We start from the raw sequence: 24702 nt of genomic DNA, 5'->3' as shown, positions 1-24702 counted from the left end.
GAGCACCGGAGCGGGACGTGCTCGGTCTTGTGTTTTGTGGGAACGCATGGTCCTGGGTCCTGAGCCAGCAGCTCCTGCTGCTCTGCATCTCCAGGTCCATTCCTGTGGCTCACTTGCAAGGTCTGGGCAGATGTATGGCAGCAGTGTTCACTCCATGCTTTGTACTCACCCCAAGCTTTCGCAGGGACTGCTCGATGTTTGCGGACACGGTGCGGACATGTGCCCTGGAAGAGCAAGCCTTGAGCCGTGAGGACTCCCAGCTTGTACGAGTCTCAAGAGTAAATTTTAAAAGTCGATTTTAGTCTTTTTAAAGAAGAAAAATACTGCATAAGTGCAGATTTGAAAATAGGCACAATGCTGTGTAAATGCACCTTGTAGAACCTCTCCATGAAAATGATCATCATGCGGCCAATGGTCGGAGAAAGATCAATATCTTTGATGATGATGATGACGATGATGATGATGATGATGATGATGATGTTTATGATGATATCAAAGTTGATAAATGGCATAAAGTTCTATCAGGATTGACCCAATATCAAATACTGTTTTCATGACAGTGACCCTCTGGGGCATGGGGCATGGGCAATACCAACCGCTGGGGAATGACCCAGGTGTCAAATCCAAAAGATCATAACATATATATATATATATATATATATATATATATATATATATATATATATATATATATATATATATATATATATATATATATATATATATATATATATATATACACAGTGGGGAGAACAAGTATTTGATACACTGCCGATTTTGCAGGTTTTCCCACTTACAAAGCACGAAGAGGTCTGTAATTTTTATCATTGGTACACTTCAACTGTGAAAGACGGAATCTAAAACAAAAATCCTGAAAATCACATTGCATGATTTTAAAATAATTAATTTGCATTTTATTGCATGAAATAGGTATTTGATACATCAGAAAAACAGAACTTAATATTTGGTACAGAAACCTTTGTTTGCAATTACAGAGATCAGACGTTTCCTATAGTTCTTAACCAGGTTTGCACAGACTGCAGCAGGGATTTTGGCCCACGCCTCCATACAAATCTTCTCCAGATCCTTCAGGTTTCGGGGCTGTCGCTGGGCAACACAGACTTTCAGCTCCCTCCAAAGATTTTCTATTGGGTTCAGGTCTGGAGACTGGCTCGGCCACTCTCGGACCTTGAGATGCTTCTTACGGAGCTACTCCTTCGTTGCCCTGGCTGTGTGTTTCCGGTTGTTGTCATGTTGGAAGACCCAGCCACGCCCAACAACCAAGGAGGTTGTTGGCCAAGATCTCGCGATACACGGCCCCATCCATCCTCCCCTCAATACGGTGCAGTCATCCTGCCCCCTTTGCAGAAAAGCATCCCCAAAGAATGATGTTTCCACCTCCAAGCTTCACGGTTGGGATGGTGTTTTGGGTTGTACTCATCCTTCTTCGTCCTCCAAACACGGTGAGTGGAGTTTAAACCAAAAAGCTCTATTTTGGTCTCATCAGACCACATGACCTTCTCCCATTCCTCCTCTGGATCATGCAGATGGTCATTGGCAAACTTCAGACGGGCCTGGACATGCGCTGGCTTGAGCAGAGGGACCTTGCGTGCGCTGCAGGATTTTAATCCATGATGGCGTAGTGTGTTACTTATGGATTTCTTTGATACTGTGGTCCCAGCTCTCTTCAGGTCATTGACCAGGTCCTGCCGTGTAGTTCTGGGCTGATCCCTCACCTTTCTCATGATCATTGAGGCTCCACGAGGTGAGATCTTGCATGGAGCCCCAGACTGAGGAAGATTGGCTGTTATCTTGAACTTCTTCCATTTTCTAATAATTGCGCCAACAGTTGTTGCCTTTTCACAAAGCTGCTTGCCTATTGTCCTGTAGCCCATCCCAGCCTTGTGCAAGTCTACACTTTTGTCCCTGATGTCCTTAGACAGCTCTCTGGTCTTGCCCATTGTGGAGAGGTTGGAGTCTGATTGATTGAGTGTGGACAGCTGTCATTTATGCAGATAACGAGTTTAAACAGGTGCAGTTAATACAGGTAATGAATGGAGAATGGGAGGGCTTCTTCAAGACAAAACTAACAGGTCTGTGAGAGTCGTAATTCTTACTGGTTGGTAGGTGATCAAATACTTATTTCATGCAATAAAATGCAAATTAATTATTTAAAAAATCATACAATGTGATTTTCAGGATTTTTGTTTTAGATTCCGTCTTTCACAGTTGAAGTGTACCTATGATAAAAATTACACACCTCTACGTGCTTTGAAAGTGGGAAAACCTGCAAAATCGGCAGTGTATCAAATACTTGTTCTCCCTACTGTATATATATATATATATATATATATATATATATATATATATATATATATATATATATATATATATGTTTTTGTTCTTCTTTCGGCTGCTCCCGTTAGGGGTCGCCACAGCGGATCATCCGTTATGATCCGCACACTGATTTGGCACAGGTTTTACGCCGGATTCCCTTCCTGACACCACCCTAGTCGCCTCTTACGACACAGGGATAAGGATTGGGTTTCGCCATAATTCCAGGCTGCCCTCCACCCTCTCATAGCACGGCCCAGCGCAGCGCTCCCGTCCTCAAGCGATCCTCCAACCCAAGCCTCCGAGTAGCCGGATTACAGGCGTACGCCACTACGCCCTGTGTGTGTATATATATATATATACATGTATGTATATATATATATACATGTATGTATATATATATATATACATGTATGTATATATATATATATACATGTATGTATATATATATATATACATGTATGTATATATATATATATATACATGTATGTATATATATATATATATATATATATATATATATATATATATATATATATACATGTATGTATATATATATATATATATATACATGTATGTATATATATATATATATATATACATGTATGTATATATATATATATATATATATACATGTATGTATATATATATATATATATACATGTATATATATATATATATATATATATATATATATATATATATATATATATATATATATATATATATCTTTTGGCAAGATACGGGTCACCCTGCGGGTGACATTGGTTTATTTTTTCTTTTTTTAAAAACCGCCTCTCCTCCAAATCCGCTCCCTCCCCAGATCCTCAAGACACACCTGTTCTTCCAGCAATATGCCCCACTCTCCCCTTCAGGGCTTCAAATTGAAGGTTTACCACCATCTTGTTTTACTCTATCTCTAACCCAACCCATAATAATATGACATTCAGTAAAGGTGGTTGGGATTATTCCTTTGTTCAAGAAAAAAATCACAGCCAACCACCGAATAGTATTAAGCGCCATCTACCGATACAGAACGAAACAGGAAAGGGCAAACTTAGCATGAGGAGACATTTCTTTAATGATGGACAAACTTCCTCAGCCCCATATTCCAGCTCTGACATGCAGCCACCATTTTGTATCCATTTGTAACTCATTGCCGGTGACGTTCTAATGCACAGAATTTCTAGGAGTCACAGGACAATGCCAGGATATCGTCATTGTTGGTGTGATATTTCTGGAATTACAACAGGCACGATCTGATGTCAATGGATGTGAGCGGTTGTGTAAATATTTCCCCACTCACGTACCTCCAGGGAGCAGCACAGAGCTTTCCCCTCCTTTCTGGGTTCCCTCGGTTGTGTAGAGCCGTGTGTTGGTCATATAATCTTTGGGCAAGTTGGCAAGAATTGCTGGCGAATGTCGGAAGTGTTGCTGAGCAGTACAGGATGGTGAAGCGGTAAGCAGTGTGGTGAATTCGTGTAAAAAATAATTAGTCCAGGAATTATCATTGAAATACAACATATATCAGCAGTACAAAACGTGGTTTATTCCACAATTCTGTTTACAAGGTGAATTTAAAACCTTCATGCTGCTAAAGCAGGAGATTATTGGCTTTTTAAAAAGACACTGACATGCCCGCGCTGAGAAAATTTAAGGTCTGTGTTAAGATTTAAAATTAAATTACAAATAAAGGCAACAGTCATAAGTCTCAAAAGGTTAGAATTACACACGTGCTGTTGGGAGCCATGCAGGCGGTGCATGCGGGAGTTTCAAACCACCGGTGCAGCCATGGACACCGGATTATGCACCATGCCGGAGGATGGAGTCACGTCCTGCACTGCTTATGCGTACATGGTGAGTCTTAGCCACTGAAAACACAGCATTCAGGTAGAACATCAGTCATGGTGAGTATTCAGGAAATGGGATGATTTGATGAAGTCACATGCACCGTTATTACCGACGCCACCAAAGGTGAACGGAGGTAATGTTTTCACCCCTGTTTGTTTGTCTGTGAGCAGAATATCTCAAAAAGTTATGGACGGATTCAGACAAAAACAGTGGACAGCATGGGTGTGTGACATGGACAAATTGATAAGATTTTGCTGAAGATCTGGATCTGGATAGTATAATTTTTTTTAATGATTTTTCACCATTGAGAGATGGATAGAGCCAAAAACTATATCCAGTAAAGCACGATATCTCAAAGTTATGGATGGATTCGGACAAAAGTAGGTGGATGAATTGGCTAACTGACAAGAACAAGCAGATTAGATGTGGGTTAAGGTCTGGATGCAGGTGGGATTATCAGTGAGATAGAAAATTTTAACTCTTCAGCCAGGTGGAGGTATGTGCTCTACCAAGTACCATTATAGTCCACCCTGTTTTTCTCAGATTAGTTTTTGTTTTGGATTTTCCAACTACAATCTGTCCCTCGTTCACTGTATCCAAGTCAAAGTGAATTCCACCCATTTGCTATGACTGCTAATTAAAAAGCATGAATGAAGGGAAACATTTTTCATTGCTCGAGCTGAAAAAATAATTCTTAGGATGAACCGCCACCTTTCGCAGAAAGGTGCACTGCATTGATAACACTTCAGGAGGCATTAAGAAGCTGGTAGACCAATGGGACAAAGGAGCACTGAAGAGCACAGAAACTGTAGAATAATGCAATACGACTTTAGAAAGTCAACATTTCTCCTTTCATATGCCATGCAGAGTGAAAATAGTGTTTGGCATTGCAAGAATGCACCACATCAAGCCCAGTTCGTCCTTCCATAATTCTTACCGTTGGCAGGCGCAGGGAAATGAAACCCCTTTTATTTTTGTCCAGACTGTGAAAAATTCCTGTCGAACAAGTGGTTGATGATATAAATATATGTATATATTTATATTCACAAGTATGTCCTATTACCATAAAATTGGTATCACAATATATTTTATAGTGTGAATGAAAATCACATGATTTAATGTAAAACGAGCTATCAATTTGACCACCCAGAGGACATCATTATAGTTTGCTAAGCAAAGTACATTAATTCCAAGGATGAACTACTACCTTTTATGAATACCTTCAACTTCTTAAACACTTCCACTATCACGCCAAGGTGTCTTTCAACAAAGAATAAGTGAGGTAGCCCCAGAACGTTGAAAAAAATTATATAAATCCTTGACATGACCCACAGAGGCATTGGGCACTGCATCAGGTGTACTGCATCAGGGGCAAAAACCGCACCCCAAAAAGGATGATGCACACCTGTGGGCCGAATATGAAGCCCCAATCTAACTAATGTGCATGTGAAATCTCACCCACCTTCCCTCACCAACTCACCCACCCCCTTACAACTATTGACTCAGTGTCCATCCATGCCCATCACATCAAACTCTGACATCGGATTATCATTAATGTCTCATCCTGCCAGGTAGATTTTGCTCTTTCAGACTATACACCTGCACATTGACTTAGAATTTTAATGTAAACTGCCAATGGTGGAAAAACTGCACAGATTATTTTGGTATACCAAATAGTGTGAAGTTTACAGCTACTGACGGGACATCCTCCACCGTGCAAAGTGCTTCCTTCACACACCTGAACTCCTATCCACCGACAAGGACTTCATCTGCAACTTGATGGAGTACTGCTCTTCGCTTTGGGTTGGCATCCTGCCATAAATCTTGCTTAGCTTTATGCCATGGAAACCGAAGCCTTCAACATCATTAGAATATCCTGCTATGAAGCTGAGTCGATGGGTCTGTCATTTCGCCATCACAGACAGGCAGGTGGTCTCTCAGTCTTCGCCCGCCTCTTTTCTGGCCTTGCACCCTCTGCTCTCTCCGCACTTTGTCCACCCCCAGGTTTCTGTAGGGCGCACATGGTCCACCATCAAACCTCTTCTGGTGAGACTCCCAAAATCCAGAATCACTGTTCACCTCCACACATTTGTTCCTCTCTATTTTTCTTCAATCTCACTCTTCTCTTCCCTCCATGTCTTCAACACAGCTGTTCACCACCAAATTAGATCCAAAATCATGACCTTTTATACCCCTGTTAACCCCCTCCCTCCCTCACCTCCACTTCCCTCCAAATTTCCAGTTTTTCCTTCCTGAGAGTTTGCTTCTATATCCATATTGTCCACCCACTGCATCCTTCCCTACCCCTCATTCTTACCCGCATACCTTGTTTGACTGTCTCCATAGATTTTGTCCCTCGGCCCTGCTGTTGGTGTTTCCCCCTCTCTTTCTGCTGTTCTTTTTGTTATGTTATATCCTGATCAGTACGATATTCTAGCTCTTCGGGAAGCCCTGACTTTGTATGCAAAAAAGTTGAAGAAACTTGATGAATACCAATGAATAGAATTAAAATAAAGATTTAATTGCACACAACACCATAATTTATTCCTTCAATTTTATGATTCTGATGGAACTACTGTCACCACTGATAAGATATCCCCTCGCAATGCAAAGGTTTGACTCGTGATCATCATTATTTGGAAATGGCTGTGAAGGTACAGATCATCCTGAAGGATGAACCGTCTAGTGTAATAGATTTCAAAAGTTTGATGTGGGGGCATGGGTATGGGTTTCGGGGGGGGGGGGGAGGTGATTGGACGCTTTGAAAGGAGGGGGAGTTGGGAAGGTTTTGAGGTGATATAATTCAAGATTGGTTGGTTAGTTATTATGTCTCTGCAAGGTGTGCTGTTTTCGAATAGCATCAGTTCCTTCCTCGAATGTCATACAGTCACAATTAGTGCTCCACTTACTGAACATGGCCTCCAGGCGCACCATACAAGTGATGTAATCGTTGAATTTGATAGTCATCGTATCGTCAGCATACCGCATGGTGATCAGCTGGTAGAGGTGGTTGTTTAGGTGATATCCTGAGAGAGAAGGAGAGTTTCAACTTTATGTACATATCGATCTTGATTGTGAATCAATTCTAACATGTGTATTATATGTTTTGTAAAAATGATCATGTGCATGTGTGGGTCATTAGGTAAGTAGGTAGCATCATATTGGAGAATGTAGTACAAAAGGGGGCACTCAAAGAGTGGTGTACGGTTATTTGGGTTCTCATACCAGCAGCATTTAGGGCTGTGCGCATCTCATATGAAGACATGGTGCCCGAATGGTCTGCGTCATGCCTTCTGAAGATGATCTGTGAATCAACGAATGGTGATACCAGTTCACTGAACCACACAGCACCGGGTACAGTGAATAAACAAAGTATGTTGTGTGTTTGTCATGGTGAAGCAAATCTGATTTACCTGCCAGTTTTTAACCTTATCCCACAGTATCTTAAACTCTTGGAGGCTGAGCTGACCGCTGCAATCGGCCTGTGCTCAGGAGCTGAGGCTAAGGAAGGCAGGAGTTTAGGTGTTCCACTTTGACATCTCATGAATTTTAACCCCACTCTCCCACCTTCTACACCATCGATTTAGGGATGAAATATTTAATGCAAACCTGCATCGAGTTACTTTTTCATATGGATCCCCCTTGTTTTATTTAAATGCTCTTTTAAAAACATATTTGTCACTTGTTGATTAATCACACAATCGATCATATACAAAGGTGGCTTTAAGATTAATAATATGCAACCAATCAAACACAAGGTAGCTTGAAGATGTGATTTTTTTAGAAATCCAGAATTGTCTTTCTTTTATTCTTTCAAAAAGCAAAATATTAATACTGTGAGAATATCAATTAGATCCCATGGATTAAACAAATCAGATGGGAAAATAACTATGGATAGGTTAAATGAAAAAGACACAAAGTATTGTTATGTTTGTGGGGTATATGGAGGAACTTCAGAGTATAAGTAGGATGGTCTGTGGACAAGACGTCTCGATGTAATTTAAGTCAGGAAAACTGTCAGCTTAAGACTGTTACATGTCACTACATGGGGGGTGGTGCTGTGTTTATTAGGTCGGGATTAAGGCTAATTTCTCCCAGTATGTGAATGCCCCCTGTGACCTTCTCCAATGTTTTTGCATTGACAAAACCGGAAATAAAAGAACCATGCTTTCAACAACAACAACAACAACAACAACAACAACAACAACAGCAGACCCGAAGATTTCCGAGCAGGCAAGAAACCCTGCCTTCCCGGCTTGGTACTGGCAAGTCATGCCCTCGAGGTTTTTGATTCGTCGGTGTGACGTGAGGGAAGAGGACATGATCGGAGAGCAGATAGTTGGTGTGAGGAACGTGGTTGAGACAGAGGATCTCGTTTTTGCTCTCTTCTCAGCACAACGAAATAGCAGTGCAATTTTCATATTCATGCTGGGTAAGTTTTCCCATGTGCTAGAGCAAGATGATAGCCATTGACAGTTGCTGGGTCATTCAGCGTGTACGTTTCTGAGGAGAGGAGAAGAGAAGAAGAGTGCACCTTGTGGTCTTATCTCGGGGCCTCAGAAATTGTCCCGTTGTATGATCAAGGAGAAAGGCAGCGCCCATTTGCGGTGCGCGGATCTGTTGTAAGAGAGGGGCAGGGTCGGAAGGTTCGTTCGTGAGAAGAAGCTGCACGGCAGTTGATGAGCCTTGGCGTTGAATACCGCCACACGAATACCTCACATACGTTGCCTGCTCAGAGAGCGGCTTGGCACCATTTTTGGGTGCAGTTTCCCATGCAGGACGACATGGTTTGATTGGCAAGCTCATAAAAGATCATCTTTGGACACCCAGCTAAGTTACAGAGTAAATGGAGGGATTTTCTTTTATTTTACCTTTCTCCTTGTCTGTTTTTGTAACTGTGTGTGGAGATGTTTCAACTTTCGGCTTAAAATTGCCTCACGTTTCATTACCTCATGCGTTGATATATTTTTATTCTCATGCTTTGATATATTTCCATTATAAATATTTGATTTATGCCATTAAACCCTTATTTATTAAAGTTGCTTGTGTCCATCTATTCGTTGTGGGTTCAAGTGAGTATTAACCCTCGTGCCTCTGTCCTGGTGAAAGCCTCTGGTACGTGCCTTTGCCACCTTCCATCCCGCATGTGCTATAATCTCCAAGGATTACGTGTTCGCTTCCAAGGTAGAATGGTTCTGCGTTCCGTCCAAGTCGGTGTTAACCGCCCCATCCATGACAACTGGGTTCAGGGTCGGGGTAATTAACTTAACAGGGTGGACGTGACAGTATGAACGAGAAATGATCTGAAAATTCAAAGCCCACAGTGTCAGATTTGCACTCGAATGAAATTTGATGAAAACGACAGTTAAAGAAACAATTGAACATTTTATTAATTTGTGTTCTCCACAAACTCATCATAAAGGTTTGTTGAAGATTTGATGAGAAAAGCTCGAATTGGTAAAAAAAAAAAAAGTTATGGCCTGGATGGACACACTCAACCTCAAATGGGAAATAAATAATCACAGACAGCGGAAGCGAATTTAAAAAAAAAGCAAAACACGGGGGCGTCTCACACTTGGCGTGCTGCAGCAGGGCTCATAAATGCTGTAAATAGTCACGATGACTTTGTCCTTTCACATTGTTACCTAAGTTTTAATTATCTTTTCCATCTAATATATATGTATGTATGTGTGTGTATGTATATATATATATATATATATATATATATATATATATATATATATATATATATATATATATATATATATATATATATATATATATATATATATATATATATATATATATATATATACATACATATATACATATACATATATATATATATATATATATATATATATACATATATATATATATACATATATATATACATATACATATATATATATATACATATACATATATATATATATATATATATATATATATATATATATATATATATATATATATATATATATATATATATATATACATATATATATATACATATATATATACATATACATATATACACACATATATATATATATACATATATATACATATATATATATATATATATATATATATATATATATATATATATATATATATATATATCCCGGGCGTAATGGCGTGCGCCTGTAATCCGGCTACTCGGAGGATCGCTTGAGGATGGGAGCTCTGCAGTGGGCCGCGCTATGAGAGGGTGTAGAGCAGCCTGGAATCATGGCGAAACCCAATCCTTATCCCTGTGTCGTAAGAGGCGACCAGGGTTGCGTCAGGAAGGACATCCGGCATAAAACCTACGCCAAATCAGTATGTGGATCATAACGGATGATCCGCTGTGGCGACCCCTAAAGGGAGCAGCCGAAAGACGAAAAACAACATATATATATATATATATATATATATATATATATATATATATATATATATATATATATATATATATAAAGCCTGGTGTGTTGGCGCAGTGGTTAGGGCAGCGGCTTGGGATCCAAAAGGTCCTGAGTTCAAGCCCCGTTGGGCCACTGAATTAATACACCAGGGGGTTGACTCAGCCTGTCATCCTTCCGAGGTCGGCGAAATGAGTACCAGTGTACTGGGCCGGTGTATACCCCGGTTAAAATAGGTGTACCATATCCCTGTGTCGTAAGAGGCGACCAGGGTTGTGTCAGGAAGGGCATCCGGCGTAAAACATGTGCCAAATCACTATGCGGATCGGATGATCCGCTGTGGCGACCCCTAACGGGAGCAGCCGAAAGGAGAAGAAGATATATATATATATATATATATATATATATATATATATATATATATATATATATATATATATATATATATATATATATATATATAAACCAACATACATACACACACCACATGGCCAAAAGTATGTGGACTCCTGCTCGTCCAACATCTCATTCCAAAATCATGGGCATTAATATGGAGTTGGTCCCCCCTTTGCTGCTATAATCGCAAAGGCTTTCCACTGGATGTTGGAACATTGCTGCAGGGATTTGCTTCCATTTAGCAACAAGAGCATTCGTGAGGTCGGGTGCTGATGTTGGGCGATTAGGTCTGGCTCGCAGTCGGCGTTTCAATTCATCCTAAAGGTGTTTGATGGGGTTGAGGTCAGGGCTTTGTGCAGGCCAATCGAGTTCTTGCACATCGACCTCGACAAACCATTTCTGTATGGACCTTGCTTTGTGCATGGGGGCATTGTCACGCTGAAACGCCTTCCCCCAAACTGTTGCCACAAAGTTGGAAGCACAGAATCGTCGAGAATGTCATTATGCTGTAGCGTTAAGATTTCCTTTCACTGGAACCAAGGGGCCTAGCCTGAACTGTAAAAAACAGCCCCATACGATTATTCCTCCATCAAACATTACAGTTGGCACGATGCATTCGGACAGCTTTCGTTCTCCTGGTATCTGCCAAATGCAGATTCATTTGTTGGACTGCCAGATGGTGAAGCGTGATTTGTCACTCCAGAGAATGCGTTCCCACTGCTCAAGAGTCCAATGGCGGTGAGCTTAAAACCACTCCAGCTGCACGCTTGGCATTGCGCATGGTGACCTTAGGCTTGTGTGTGGCTGCTCGGCCATGGACACTCATTTCATGAAGCTCTTGACGGACAGTGCTTGTGCTGACGTTGCTTCCAGAGTCAGTTTGGAACTCGGTAGTGAGTGTTGCAACCGACGATAGACGATTTTTCCATGCTATGCGTTTCAGCACTCGGCAGTTCGGTTCTGCGAGCTTGTGCAGCCCACCACCTTGTGGCTGAGCTGTTGTTGCTCTGAACCATTTGCACTTCACAATAACAGCACTTACCGTTGACTGGGGCAGCTCGAGCAGGGCAGAAATTTGACGAACTGACTTGTTGTAAAAGTGGCATCCGATGACGGTGCCACGTTGAAAGTCACTGAGCTCTTCAGTATGGCCCATTCTACTGTCAATTTTTGTCAATGGTGATTACATGGCTGTGTGCTTGATTTTATACACCTGTCAGCAATGGGCATGGATGAAATATCCGAATCCACAAATTAGAAGGGGTGTCCACATACTTTTGGCCATGTAGTGTATACCTATACAAATAAAAGGTAGTGTGTGTGTGTGTGTGTCTCCATAATTCCAAAACCATAAAACCTCGCAGCCTGAATCTTTGCATGCATAGTAAGGGAACTCCAAGGAAGTGCAAGACTGAAAAGTGGGTGTTTAGGTTAAGTAAAACACCCCATTTGAAGATAATGAATGGCCTTATTCAATTATATCCTTCATCATGTGATCCTCAGCCAACTTACTCTCTGGAGTCTTGAGGCGATTCTTGGGTAACCGAGCTGGGGTCTGACACCGCCATGTTTTTTGGGCTTCTCAACCATGCCTGGACTTGGAACAGGCCCCAACAATTTCTCAACAAGAAAGTATTTTTTTCAATTTCCTCACTCATATTATCGAATGCCTGTTCATCATAACTACGAATCGCTGTATACATCGCTTTTGTAAGTACCATTGTTTTTGAAATTAGGAGTTTGGAGCAATTTCATTTTTCCACGACCGACTCTCACGGACTAATTAAAGTATATAATCGAAATATTATTTAGGTTTTGAGGATCGTATATGGTCCGGACTAAATAAGTGTCGAAATCTGGAGTGAAATCTGAATATTTAAAGAAATAACGAGTCTTATAACTAAGCTGATATACCTATATAGTTTAAGCAAGCAAGCACCTATATACTTCCCTCCTTCTCCATATATACACAACAAAATGTGAAATTTCCAAAGCATTAAACTTATCTTTTTCTACTGTTTGGACAATGATACTGAGTGAACAAAAGATTTAGGAAGGTGCCAAAATTAACCAGCTTCACTGAGCTGTATGATTTAATGCATTCACTGCGAGACCTCGCACCCTGTCCCCCAGAGGGAATGCCAATCCATAATGTCTGCCAGATCTATGTCTATATTTTCGGAGGTTTCACAAGGTGCTCTCTCGGGAATCAGAACAAATCTGGTAAAAAACGGACATTTCAAAAAAAAGTTATAACGTTTGCGTGGCCTGATGTTGCACATGTACCACCCGAACTGATTTAGCACGTGACACGTGCACAGATGAGCAAGCAAAATGGCAGATTTTCTGCAATGTATATTTCTTGGGTGATTGAACTTTGCGATGTCTCCAAGGATGTTCTATGTTAAGCAGGAACTCTTTGGTGGATAAAGTCATTGTTTGACTGAATTCATTTTATTTAATTAACTGCTGCAACCACGGTGAAGACTAGCTTTAAAGTTAAAGGGATCTGATATGGTGTGCAACAGCCTGGCCAATTGCTCCTCATCAACCATTGAATTGGAGTGCTTGCATGAGTGCTTAAGCCACTTGCCGAGCGCCCATTGTAGATAGTGGTACTGCTCTACGTCATTCTGAGCGAATCGTTCATTCAATGTGGACGCTTTTGCCATGCCAAGTCATTCAAAGCAAGTGGTTCGTGCTCTGTCACCCTGAGGGAGTGGTTTGTGCTCCATCACCATGAGTGAGTGGCTCATGCTCCATCACCCTGAGCGAGTGGTTCGTACTCCGTCACCGTGAGCGAGTGGTTCATGCTCCGTCACCCTGAGCGAGTGGTTCATGCTCCTCACCCTGAGCGAGTGGTTAGTGCTCCGTCACCCTGAGCGAGTGGTTCGTGCTCCGTCACCCTGAGCGAGTGGTTCGTGCTCCATCACCCTGAGCGAGTGGTTCGTGCTCCATCACCCTGAGCGAGTGGTTCGTGCTCCGTCACCCTGAGCGAGTGGTTCGTGCTCCGTCACCCTGAGGGAGTGGTTCATGCTCCATCACCCTGAACGAGTGGTTCGTGCTCCATCACCATGAGTGAGTGGTTCATGCTCCATCACCCTGAGCGAGTGGTTCGTGCTCCGTCACCCTGAGCGAGTGGTTCGTGCTCCATCACCCTGAGCGAGTGGTTCGTGCTCCGTCACCCTGAGCGAGTGGTTCGTGCTCCGTCACCCTGAGCGAGTGGTTCGTGCTCCATAATCCTGAGGAAGTGGTTCGTGCTCCATCACCCTGAGCGAGTGGTTCGTGCTCCGTCACCCTGAGCGAGGGGTTCGTGCTCCGTCACCCTGAGGGAGTGGTTCATGCTCCATCACCCTGAACGAGTGGTTCGTGCTCCATCACCATGAGCGAGTGGTTCATGCTCCATCACCCTGAGCGAGTGGTTCGTGCTCCGTCACCGTGAGCGAGTGGTTCGTGCTCCGTCACCATGAGCGAGTGGTTCGTGCTCCATCACCATGAGCGAGTGGTTCGTGCTCCGTCACCCTGAGAGAGTGGTTCGTGCTCCATCACCCTGAACGAGTGGTTCATGCTCCATCACCCTGAGCGAGTGGTTCATGCTCCGTCACCGTGAGCGAGTGGTTCGTGCTCAGTCACCGTGAGCGAGTGGTTCGTGCTCCGTCACCTTGAGCGAGTGGTTCGTGCTCAGTCACCATGAGCGAGTGGTTCGTGCTCCATCACCATGAGCGAGTGATTCGTGCTCTGTCACCCTGAGTGAGTGGTTCCTGCTCCGTCACCCTGAGAGAGTGGTTCGTGCTCCATCACCCTGAGCGAGTGGTTCATGCTCCATCACCCTGAGCGAGTGGTTCGTGCTCCGTCACCGTGAGCGAGTGGTTCATGCTCCATCACCCTGAGCGAGTGGTTCGTGCTCCATCACCCTGAGCGAGTGGTTCGTGCTCCGTCACCGTGAGCGAGTTGTGAAATAACACCCAATTTCTGAACTGTTTGCCGTATTAACGTATTTTCTAAATTACCGAACCAATTTTTTTTCCACCCGTCACACGCAGCTGTTTATAAAAAATAATGTTTGTGAACATATCCCTGAAACGTCGATATAAATGTGGCGTTGTTTGTCGGTGAAAGCTACTCATGGTTTCAAAGTTGTATACAGTAAGTACTGAAGTTTTTCACCACACTGACACCAACTTGCCGATTCCCAAAAAATTGCAGATATCTTCTTCTTCAAACAAATATATTGCAGATACCTCGATGAAGTGTTATCACACTGATGATTTGCATGAATGCAAGCAGGACACAAAAATCTGTCCCTTTGATGAACTCTTTAGCCGGCACTGATTTTGCCAACTTTAAACTTCTCACTGGTGACATCAAGCACACTGGTGGCACTCGCTAGTTGCGTCAATCTCATTGTGGATATTAAAAAAAAGATTCAAATAATTAAAGATCTTGAATTACAGAATATGTGAATAACGTGTCATTTGTAATTATGACAGAAAGCACCTCAAACATAATATTACCACATGTTGTCCATGTTAAAAAGAACTGTCGATGCTGGTGCCACATCCGGTAGCTATTATCACTTGGATAGTTTTTAACCCTTTCTGCTACCATTGGAGAAAATACATGATTTATGTCAACGTCTGTGACCTCACACTAAAAGTGAATGCATCCCAAATCACTCCAAACACCCTCCACCCCCCTCCCATACAGCCATCCCTTTATGTCATGTCCTTCTTTTGCCTGAATATGGTGAAGGTTTCTCACAAGAGTTTATTCAAGTAAAACAAGAATGACAGCACTGTGGTCACAACCTGTGACAAAAATTCAGTAACTGATTGTGAAACACACATTTAATGTACTATTTAGAGATTAATGACACCTCTCATCCATGCTGGCCTCCACTATGGTTATGTAACGTTATTTTTTTAGGGAGGCATGTACTGCATGTGCTGACAGATTTGATTAAACCTTGCTCATAATATTTATTTGACATTGATTCAATTTCTCAGGGTCCCTCATCATGAGTAACACTTGATCCAAACAAAGCCAATGGAAATCTGACGCAACAAACCCGGGAAGATCGAGTATAATCAGCAGAGGTCTACAGACTGTCCACAGCTGTCCGCCTAATGGGTACACATTTCAAAAATCGACCACCAACAAGAACCACAACACCACCAACAACAACTACATTGGAGCTCTTGTCGACCTGCAACATGTCACAGGTAAAAATCAAAACCAGGAGTTGAAAGGATACATCCATGAGGGCCACCATGCTCTGGCAGGCGTAGAGGCTGAATCCATCCGATTTAAGCTCCCCATCTGCACATAAAATGTCATTCCATTCATGCAGCACCATCCCACTCACAAATGGCATCCCGTTCACACACTGCCATCCCCTGCATGCACTGCCGTCCTGCTCATGCAACACCATCGTGCTCACAAAACACCAACCCATTCGTGAATGCAATGTCACAATCCCATCTGCTCATACCATTTCTATGTAAATATATTCCAAGATCCAATTATTTCCTCTTCCCACTGACAAATTCAATGGTTCTTTCATGTATTTCCAGTGGGTCATCTTCCTTCTTTGTAGAAGGTGGCAATTGTCACCCAAATTCATAAGAGGTCAACACCATCGTCTTAAGAACAGACCAATCAGTTTTCTGCTTATCATCAGTGAAGTAACAACATATGTGTAATAGATATGTGCAATTGCTAAAGACCTTAATTACCTCTGCCACCAAAGGTTGAAGGAGGTTATGTTTTCACGCCTGTCTTTCTGCTTGCCTGCGTGCAGGATATCTCAAAACGTTGTGGATGGATTTGGACGAAACTTGGTGGACATGTTGGGTGTTTGACAAGGAAGAATTGATTCAATTATGGTGAAGATGCGAATCTGGATCTGGATACGAGAATTATTTAATTTATAAAGTGATTCTTCACCATTGAGAGATGGGGTCAAAACGATATATAGCACGATATCTCAAAAATGTTTTGGGCCCGATATGTTCTCGTGGATCAGGCATTGAATGGCGGAGGTATGCGCTTTACCAAGAGCCCTTCTAGTTCTTATCTGTTCTTTCACTCTTTCTTCACAGACAGTCAGGTTGGTTTCCATCCTGGTCAATCCACCACTAACATGCTCCTCTTACTGGCTAAGCAATGGATGGATTTGCTGAACATCAAGCAAGTGGTCAGGGCTCTCTATGTGGATATTTCACACGCTAATTATACTGTTTGACAACCAGCTCGACACACTGAACTCTGTTTGTGAGACACACAGTCCTTCCTTGGCTGGTTGGTGGATTTCCTCCATGTACGAACGAAACAGGTCCTGCATGCCATCCTTTCTCTTTTTCTGCCTCTTAGAGTTGGTGTCATAGGTGTCATAGTCCAGTTTAGATCAATGACCTCTACATGTTTGGAAAATCCTCGATACCACTTTGAAGATGATTGCACTATGTGATATGATATTCCCTCACCTTACTCACGGACAGACATGCTGGAACTGCTTCCTCGACTGGATAAAAACAGTCAACCACCTGGAAGGTGAAATTCTGTGCAAGAGAAGTCTGACCTTTCAAACTTTGTTTATTTCCAAAGACTGCATGACAAGCCATTTGATGTTCTTCTGTGCTCAATTTCTGGTGGAGGTGCAGTACTTGGAGCTCTTGTTGGCCTGACAACTTCTCATCAGTAAGTCAATGGTCTCCATGGATGGGAATCATTTTTGGATTCTTTGCAAAGTTGTCCTTCTTTGGATATCATCAGCTCCAGACATTGTATTAGTTATTGAATCCATGGTGCTACAGAATATAGATTACCTCCACCACCGAAGGTGGACAGAGGTTATGTTTTCACACATTTGTTTGTCTATTTCTCTGTGAGCAGGATATCTAAAAAAGTTATGGATGGATAAAAACGAAACCTTGTGGACAGGTTGGGTGTGTGAGAAGGCCAAAAGCAGTGGGATACAAAATGTAAACTGTTCAGCCTTGCGGAGGTATGTGTGCTAGAGTGCCATTCCAGTTTACCTCTGCCACCGAAGGTGAAGGAGGTTATGTTTTCACCCCTTTCTGTCTGTTTATTGGGTCGCCATAATAGGTGACCCTTGTTGTCAGTAATTCTGTCTGTTTGTTTGGATGTTTGTTCGTTTGTCATCAGCATAATTGGTAGTAAACGTGGGCGGATTTTGACCAAACTCGGGTGGTAGGTACATCTTATGACCTAGTGCTTTGGAAATTGTGATGGTTGTTAGGGACGCTTTGGTTCCCTAGCAACAACTGAAAAACCTTCAAAATTGGTACCGTTCAAGGAAAATCAATTCCGAAAGCCATTATCCCACGTAGGGTTATGAAATTTGGCAGGAATGATCTACAGGTGATGCTCTATTAAATATATTCAGGTTTTTGTGACATATGGAATACTTTACCCGCAGCGCCCCCTACAATTAAGGTATGCGCAAAAATTGGCGAAAATTGAAGGCCCCCTAGCGACCAGGTGAGTGCATCGATACGAATGAAACTTTGCAGGTTCATGGTATATTTGCCGGACATATTGACCGATTTCGCTTATGTCAGGGGTCAAAGGTCAATTAATGCAAACATCGATAATATGCGAGAGCTGGAGGTGCCTTCGCGCCAAATGCTATTCCTCCGAGGGTTATGGTCGGATGGTCATAAAAATTCACACTAATTGTCTGGAATACATTGTGCACAAACGATCGAGCCGGATTTTCGATTAAGATCTTTGTTCACCCACAACACCCCCTCGAACTTTGGGGATTTCCGGTTTCAAACCGCATTTTCGGTACTTTTCATTCAAATGGATACCGAGTAGTTATCAGCAGATATAACTGGATGAGATTTGATATGCATAATCTTAAGGTGATTCCCTATCCACGATATGACATCAATTTTGCTCTATATCTTAAAGTTTCCATGCTCGGCGACCCATCGCCACCTGCCGGCTTGTCTGTTTGTTTGTGTGCAGGATATCTCAAAAAGTTGTGGACAGATTTTGATGGATCTTGGTGGACAGGTTGGGTGTGTCTCAAGGACAAATTGATTCGATTTTGGTGAAGATCCGAATCCGGATCTTGATACGAGAATTATTTAATTTTGAAAGTGCTTCTTCACCATTGGGAGATAGGACCAAAAACGATATAGTACTGTATAGCACGATATTTCAAAAATATATTGGGCCCGATACATTCTCGTGGATCAGGCATTACGTGGTGGAGGTATGCACTTCGAGTTACTGCTGCATTTCTTCTCGCATGCCAAAAGGTTGTTGAATTTAAAGCATTTAGGGTAATTGGTACCTCTCTACAGGAATACGAAGCCAGTGACTGGTTTTCTTCCACTATAAACTGGACGATTAGCCTTCTCGTCTTGTACTGCCTCAACTTTAGTCTTGCCACGTCCACCAACCTCCCTCACCAATCCTCCAAGGTTACAGATGCTCGTCCAGCAATCAACACTTTGTTATCAATCAAATCAAAAATTTACTCTTCTGTTCATACCAATGTCTTTGTCCTCACAGCATACCATCCCTGGAGTTGCCTTCCTGAATCCTTCCTTCCATTCTCACATTTCCTTCCAGCCCTTTCAAGTCATGCTCTGCAGCAATCTTAAGCTCATGAAGTAGCTTGTGCATACATTGTATGCTGGATAAGGGCATAAGAACATGGTGGACTTTTACCTTCTTTACACTGATATAACGAAAGAAGATTTAAAAAAAAAAACAACAAAGTAATCTCCACCTGTTAACCTCTCCTCCATTGTACGTGCACTGGCCTCTCTCCCTTTGTGGTCAAAGCTCTTCCTTGAGCTGTGACCTCTTGTCTGAAATAGCTGCTCTTCCCTTGAAGGCTTGAAAACTGATTCAGTGTTTTAAGAATGTGCTTTGCATCATTAAAGACTGTCAATGATATCATTAATGTCTCCTCAAGCTCTTCATTGACACAGTGGCAATGCTGCCAAACTAAAGGCCCGGTCACACCTTGACGTTTTAGCCAACGTGTGCCGATTTTTGATTTTTTTTTCTAAAACGCTGGCACACGTTGAATACGTTATGGGTAAGTTTTGATAACATTGAGAGCACGCTGAAAAACACTGTCATACGTCGTTGTACGTTGGCTTTAAACGTTGTACTTTTTGGTTGTCCTCAAATTTTTTCATGCTTGAAATATCACGACGTTTGCCGGCGTATGACTCACACGTTCCGCTACGCTGGCCACAAGTTGTATGCACGGTCTGCGATCGTTGACAGACGTCAACACATGCTACTTGTAAGTTAATCATAAGTTGAGACACGCCGAGGTAATGTTTAGCGTACCCGAAACTTATTTCTAACCTATGATTAACGTGTTGTTGGCACGTTACGCGATCGTTGCCACACGTCGACAGACGTTAAGGCCCGGTCACACCTTGACGTTTTAGCCAGCAATGGCAACGTGTTAAAATTTATGTAAAACGCTGGCTTACGTTGAACTTTTGATGTTTTTTTTTAAAGATTCGGACGTATTCATAGCGACTTGGTCTTATGTATAACGCATTGGTAACTACACAGAACGTTTCGTTGTGTTATAGATAACTTATACCAACGAATGCTGAACCTGTTGTCGGCCTACACAACCGATGCCAAACGATAGTCCAACTCAGGCATAGCGTGTTGCACGCATCGCCGATGATGTCGTGACGTAGCCTATTAAAAGGCTGACGCACAACGATTCAAATCATAACTGCCGTAGAAATGGAAGGGTCAAAATCGCGGTCACACCTTGGCGATCTTGCCATCGTATGCCGACGTAACAAAAAGTGTGTCTAAAACGTTGGGACACGTCGAATACGGGATGGGTAAGTTTGGTATGCGCGAGTAGAACGCTAAATACGCTATCATAAGTCGTAGTAAGTAGAGTACGTCAAGAAATTTTGAACATGTTCAAAATTTTACGACGTACTCGGCGTATGACACACGTTCCGCATGCGATGGGGATAAGTTTTACACACGATATGTGGATGCTTACACACCTCCACTAAGGCTAGTTATAAGCTACTCATAAGTCGAAACACGTCGCGGTAATGTCTTTTTTACGCGAAACTTATTTCTAACTTATGTTTGATGTGCTTTGAACCAATTCTTTACGTAGTCCCAACACACATCGACGTATGTAGACGTATTCCAATGACGTCTTCCGGTCGACAAAAAAAAAAAATGAATGTGTTTCCAGCTTACAACTGCCATATAAAGACGTGTTCCCAGCGGTTTTGGGAATTGGTATATAAAAATGGTGTTCATAAAAGGGGAACCCAACAGTGTTTTCGAGTTCCTTTTTGAGTCGATGTCCATGCCAGCAGTAACAGTATCAGTATCAGTATCAGTATAAGTATTAGTAGTAGTTTGTTCATGTTGCCAGTAGTAGGTGGGTGTGAGGGGGAGGGTGTGGGTTATGATGGATCGTCCTTGCGTCCGCGTGTCCACGGGTAGGTTCATAGGCTGCCACTCAACGATTTAAATGGCTGCATCTCCACTATTGAAAGTAGACGCTTGCGCTCAACAATTGGATTTTTTTTTACACTCAACGACTTTTAAACGGTACCACTCAGCTAGTTTCATTGTTTACAATGAACGATTTAAATTGCTGTCACTCGCCTTTGTTTTTTTTTTTTTGTTTTTTTTTTGACGCTGCGGTTTGGAAATTTGAAGCGTTTCTTCTGAACGTGTTAAAACGCTCAAACTCGACTATTTTAAATAGACGCTGCCGATGGACAATTGGAATCATAGCCAAGCAAGACATCGAAGTGTGAACATCTTCGTCATGCCGAAGAAAAGTTTGAAGAATGCTGCAAATAAGTGTCCTGGCCGTGGCCGTGGACGCTGACGCAAGGACGATCCATTATACCGACGTCTTTCAGCCTATGAGTAACTTAAAAATAACGTCTGTCGATGTGTGGCAACGATCGCGTAACGTGCCAACAACACGTTAATCATAGGTTCGAAATAAGTTTTTGGTACGCTAAACATTACCTCGGCGTGTCTCAACTTATGATTAACTTACAAGTAGCATGTGTTGACGTCTGTCAACGATCGCAGACCGTGCCTACAACTTCTGGCCAGTGTAGCGGAACGTGTGAGTCATACGCCGGCATACGTCGTGAAATTTCAAGCATGAAAAAATTTGAGGACAACCGAAAAGTACAACGTTTAAAGCCAACGTACAACGACGTATAGCAACGTACTACGACGTATGCCAGCGTGCTCTCAATGTTATCAAAACTTACCCATAACGTATTCAACGTGTGCCAGCATTTTAGAAAAAAAATTCAAAAATCGGCATACGTTGGCTAAAACGTCTAGGTGTGACCGGGCCTTTACTTTTAAGTTACTCATAGGCTGAAAGATGTCGGTATAATGGATCGTCCTTGCGTCAGCGTCCACGGCCACGGCCAGGACACTTATTTGCAGCATTCTTCAAACTTTTCTTTGGCATGACGAGGATGTTCACACTTCGATGTCTAGCTTGGCTATGATTCCAATTGTCCATCGGCAGCGTCTATTTAAAATAGTCGAGTTTGAGCATTTTAACACGTTCAGAAGAAACGCTTCAAATTTCCAAACCCCAGCGTCAAAAAACAAAGGCGAGTGACAGCAATTTAAATCGTTCATTGTAAACAATGAAAATAGCTGAGTGGTACCATTAAAAAGTCGTTGAGTGTAAAAAAAATCCAATTGTTGAGCGCAAGTGTCTACTTTCAATAGTGGGGTTTGAGTGATTTAGCACGTTCAATAGAAGCGATTAAAATTTCCGAGCACCAGTGTCAAAAAACAAAGGCGAGTGACAGCAATTTAAATCGTTCATTGTAAACAATGAAAATAGTTGAGTGGTACCGTTTAAAAGTCGTTGAGTGTAAAAAAAATCCAATTGTTGAGCGCAAGCGTCTACTTTCAATAGTGGAGATGCAGCCATTTAAATCGTTGAGTGGCAGCCTATGAATAGCAAACCCTACGTCACCGGCAAAGATAAACTGCCGCACGATATGGATAAGTTAGGCTATCGTTGGGCATAGTTTGTGAACGCCGGCTTCACGATAATTATTCGTTGCTATATCGTATCTATAAGTAATCAAAGTGCTCTATGCACTTTATTAGTTCATTGTGTATTTGTCCAACCCGTTATGAATAGACCTAAATCGTAAAAACAAGCTATAGCTCATTGTTGAAAAAGCCCCATAAAAAATTAGCCACGAAGAACTTCGAACAATGGTGAAAAGATGTCTCCTACCCGTGGACACGCGGACGCAAGGAGGATCCATCATAACCCACACCCTCCCCCTCGAACTCACCTACTACTGCCAACATGAAAAAACTACTACTAATACTAATACTAATACTAATACTGATACTGATACTGTTACTGCTGACATGGACATCGACTCAAAAAGGAACTCGAAAACACTGTTGGGTTCCGCTTTTATGAGCAGCATTTTTATATACCAATTCCCAAAACCGCTGGGAACACGTCTTTATATGGCAGTTGTAAGCTAGAAACACGTTAATTTTTTTTTGTCGACCGGAAGACGTCATTGGAATACGTCTACATACGTCGATGTGTGTTGGGGCTACGTAAAGAATTGGTTCAAAGCACGTCAAACATAAGTTAGAAATAAGTTTCGCGTAAAAAAAGACATTACCGCGACGTGTCTCGACTTATGAGTAGCTTATAAGTAGCCTTTGTGGACGTGTGTAAGCGTCCACATATCGTGTGTAAAACTTATCCCCATCGCATGCGGAACGTGTGTCATACGCCGAGTACGTCGTAAAATTTTGAACATGTTTAAAATTTCTTGACGTACTCTACTTACTACGACGTATGATAGCGTACTTTAGCGTTCTACTCACGTATACCAAACTTACTCATACCGTATTTGACGTGCCCCAACGTTTTAGACACATTTTTCTTTGGTCGGCATACGTTGGCAAGATCGCCAAGGTGTGACCGCGATGTTGACACTTCCATTTCTATGGCAGTTATGATTCGAATCGTTGTGCGTCAGCCTTTTAATAGGCTACGTCACAACATCGTCGGCGATGCGTGCAACGCGCTATGCCTAAGTTAGACTATCGTTGGGCATCGGTTGTGAAGGCCGACAACAGGTTCAGCATTCGTTCGTATAAGTTATCTATAACACAACGAAACGTTCTGTGTCCATTACCAATGCGTTATACATAAGACCAAGTCGCTATGCATACGTCCGAATCTTAAAAAAAAAAACATCAAAAGTTCAACGTAAGCCAGCGTTTTACATACATTTTAATACGTTGCCATCGCTGGCTAAAACGTCAAGGTGTGACCGGGCCTTAAGCTTCATCACATATGTATATATATATATATATATATATATATATATATATATATATATATATATATATATATATATATATATATATATATATATATATATATATATATATATATATAGTGACGTCCACGGGACTTGAACAGTCCCGCCAACGTAGAATGAGCCGAAACGATGGAGGCGGTTTATTTATTTATAACCCAAACATGGCGGTTCTAATCGCTCTACCGCAAACGGGACGAGGAAGGTGGCACGAGTCACTTTTCACTGAGTTGATGATGTTTATTTGTTTTTATTATTGACCAGAAATAACAAGAATCGGCAAGAAGAGGGATCCGGGGCGATTCGACGGG

General features: G+C 42.0%; 1 protein-coding gene across 5 annotated transcripts in view; it reads right to left on the bottom strand.

Moving 5' to 3' along the window:
• Nucleotides 1-3434: 3434 nt before the first annotated feature.
• LOC147022718 (calpain-9-like) overlaps nucleotides 3435-24702 on the bottom strand; it is a 151090-nt gene continuing 129822 nt past the window's right edge. Inside the window, exons 15-20 of one of the 5 annotated variants that reach the window (XM_085887519.1) lie at nucleotides 16240-16304; nucleotides 7599-7667; nucleotides 7411-7489; nucleotides 7095-7211; nucleotides 5123-5181; nucleotides 3435-4205 (exon numbers count right to left, since the gene is read on the bottom strand). In XM_085887519.1, coding sequence (XP_085743645.1) covers nucleotides 4179-4205; nucleotides 5123-5181; nucleotides 7095-7211; nucleotides 7411-7489; nucleotides 7599-7667; nucleotides 16240-16304 — 416 coding nt within the window. In that variant the 3' untranslated portion in view covers nucleotides 3435-4178. Of the gene's footprint in view, nucleotides 4206-5122; nucleotides 5182-7094; nucleotides 7212-7410; nucleotides 7490-7598; nucleotides 7687-16239; nucleotides 16305-24702 lie in introns of those variants that run through there. The other 4 variants (XM_085887518.1, XR_015059881.1, XM_085887520.1 and 1 more) reach the window with 4 other exon arrangements.

Source organism: Eptatretus burgeri, chromosome 7 (assembly GCF_056783735.1).
Source record: "Eptatretus burgeri isolate ZD-2024b chromosome 7, Ebu_testis_v1, whole genome shotgun sequence".
Taxonomy (NCBI): Eukaryota; Metazoa; Chordata; class Myxini; order Myxiniformes; family Myxinidae; genus Eptatretus; species Eptatretus burgeri.
This window is presented reverse-complemented; position numbering and strand designations above follow the sequence as displayed.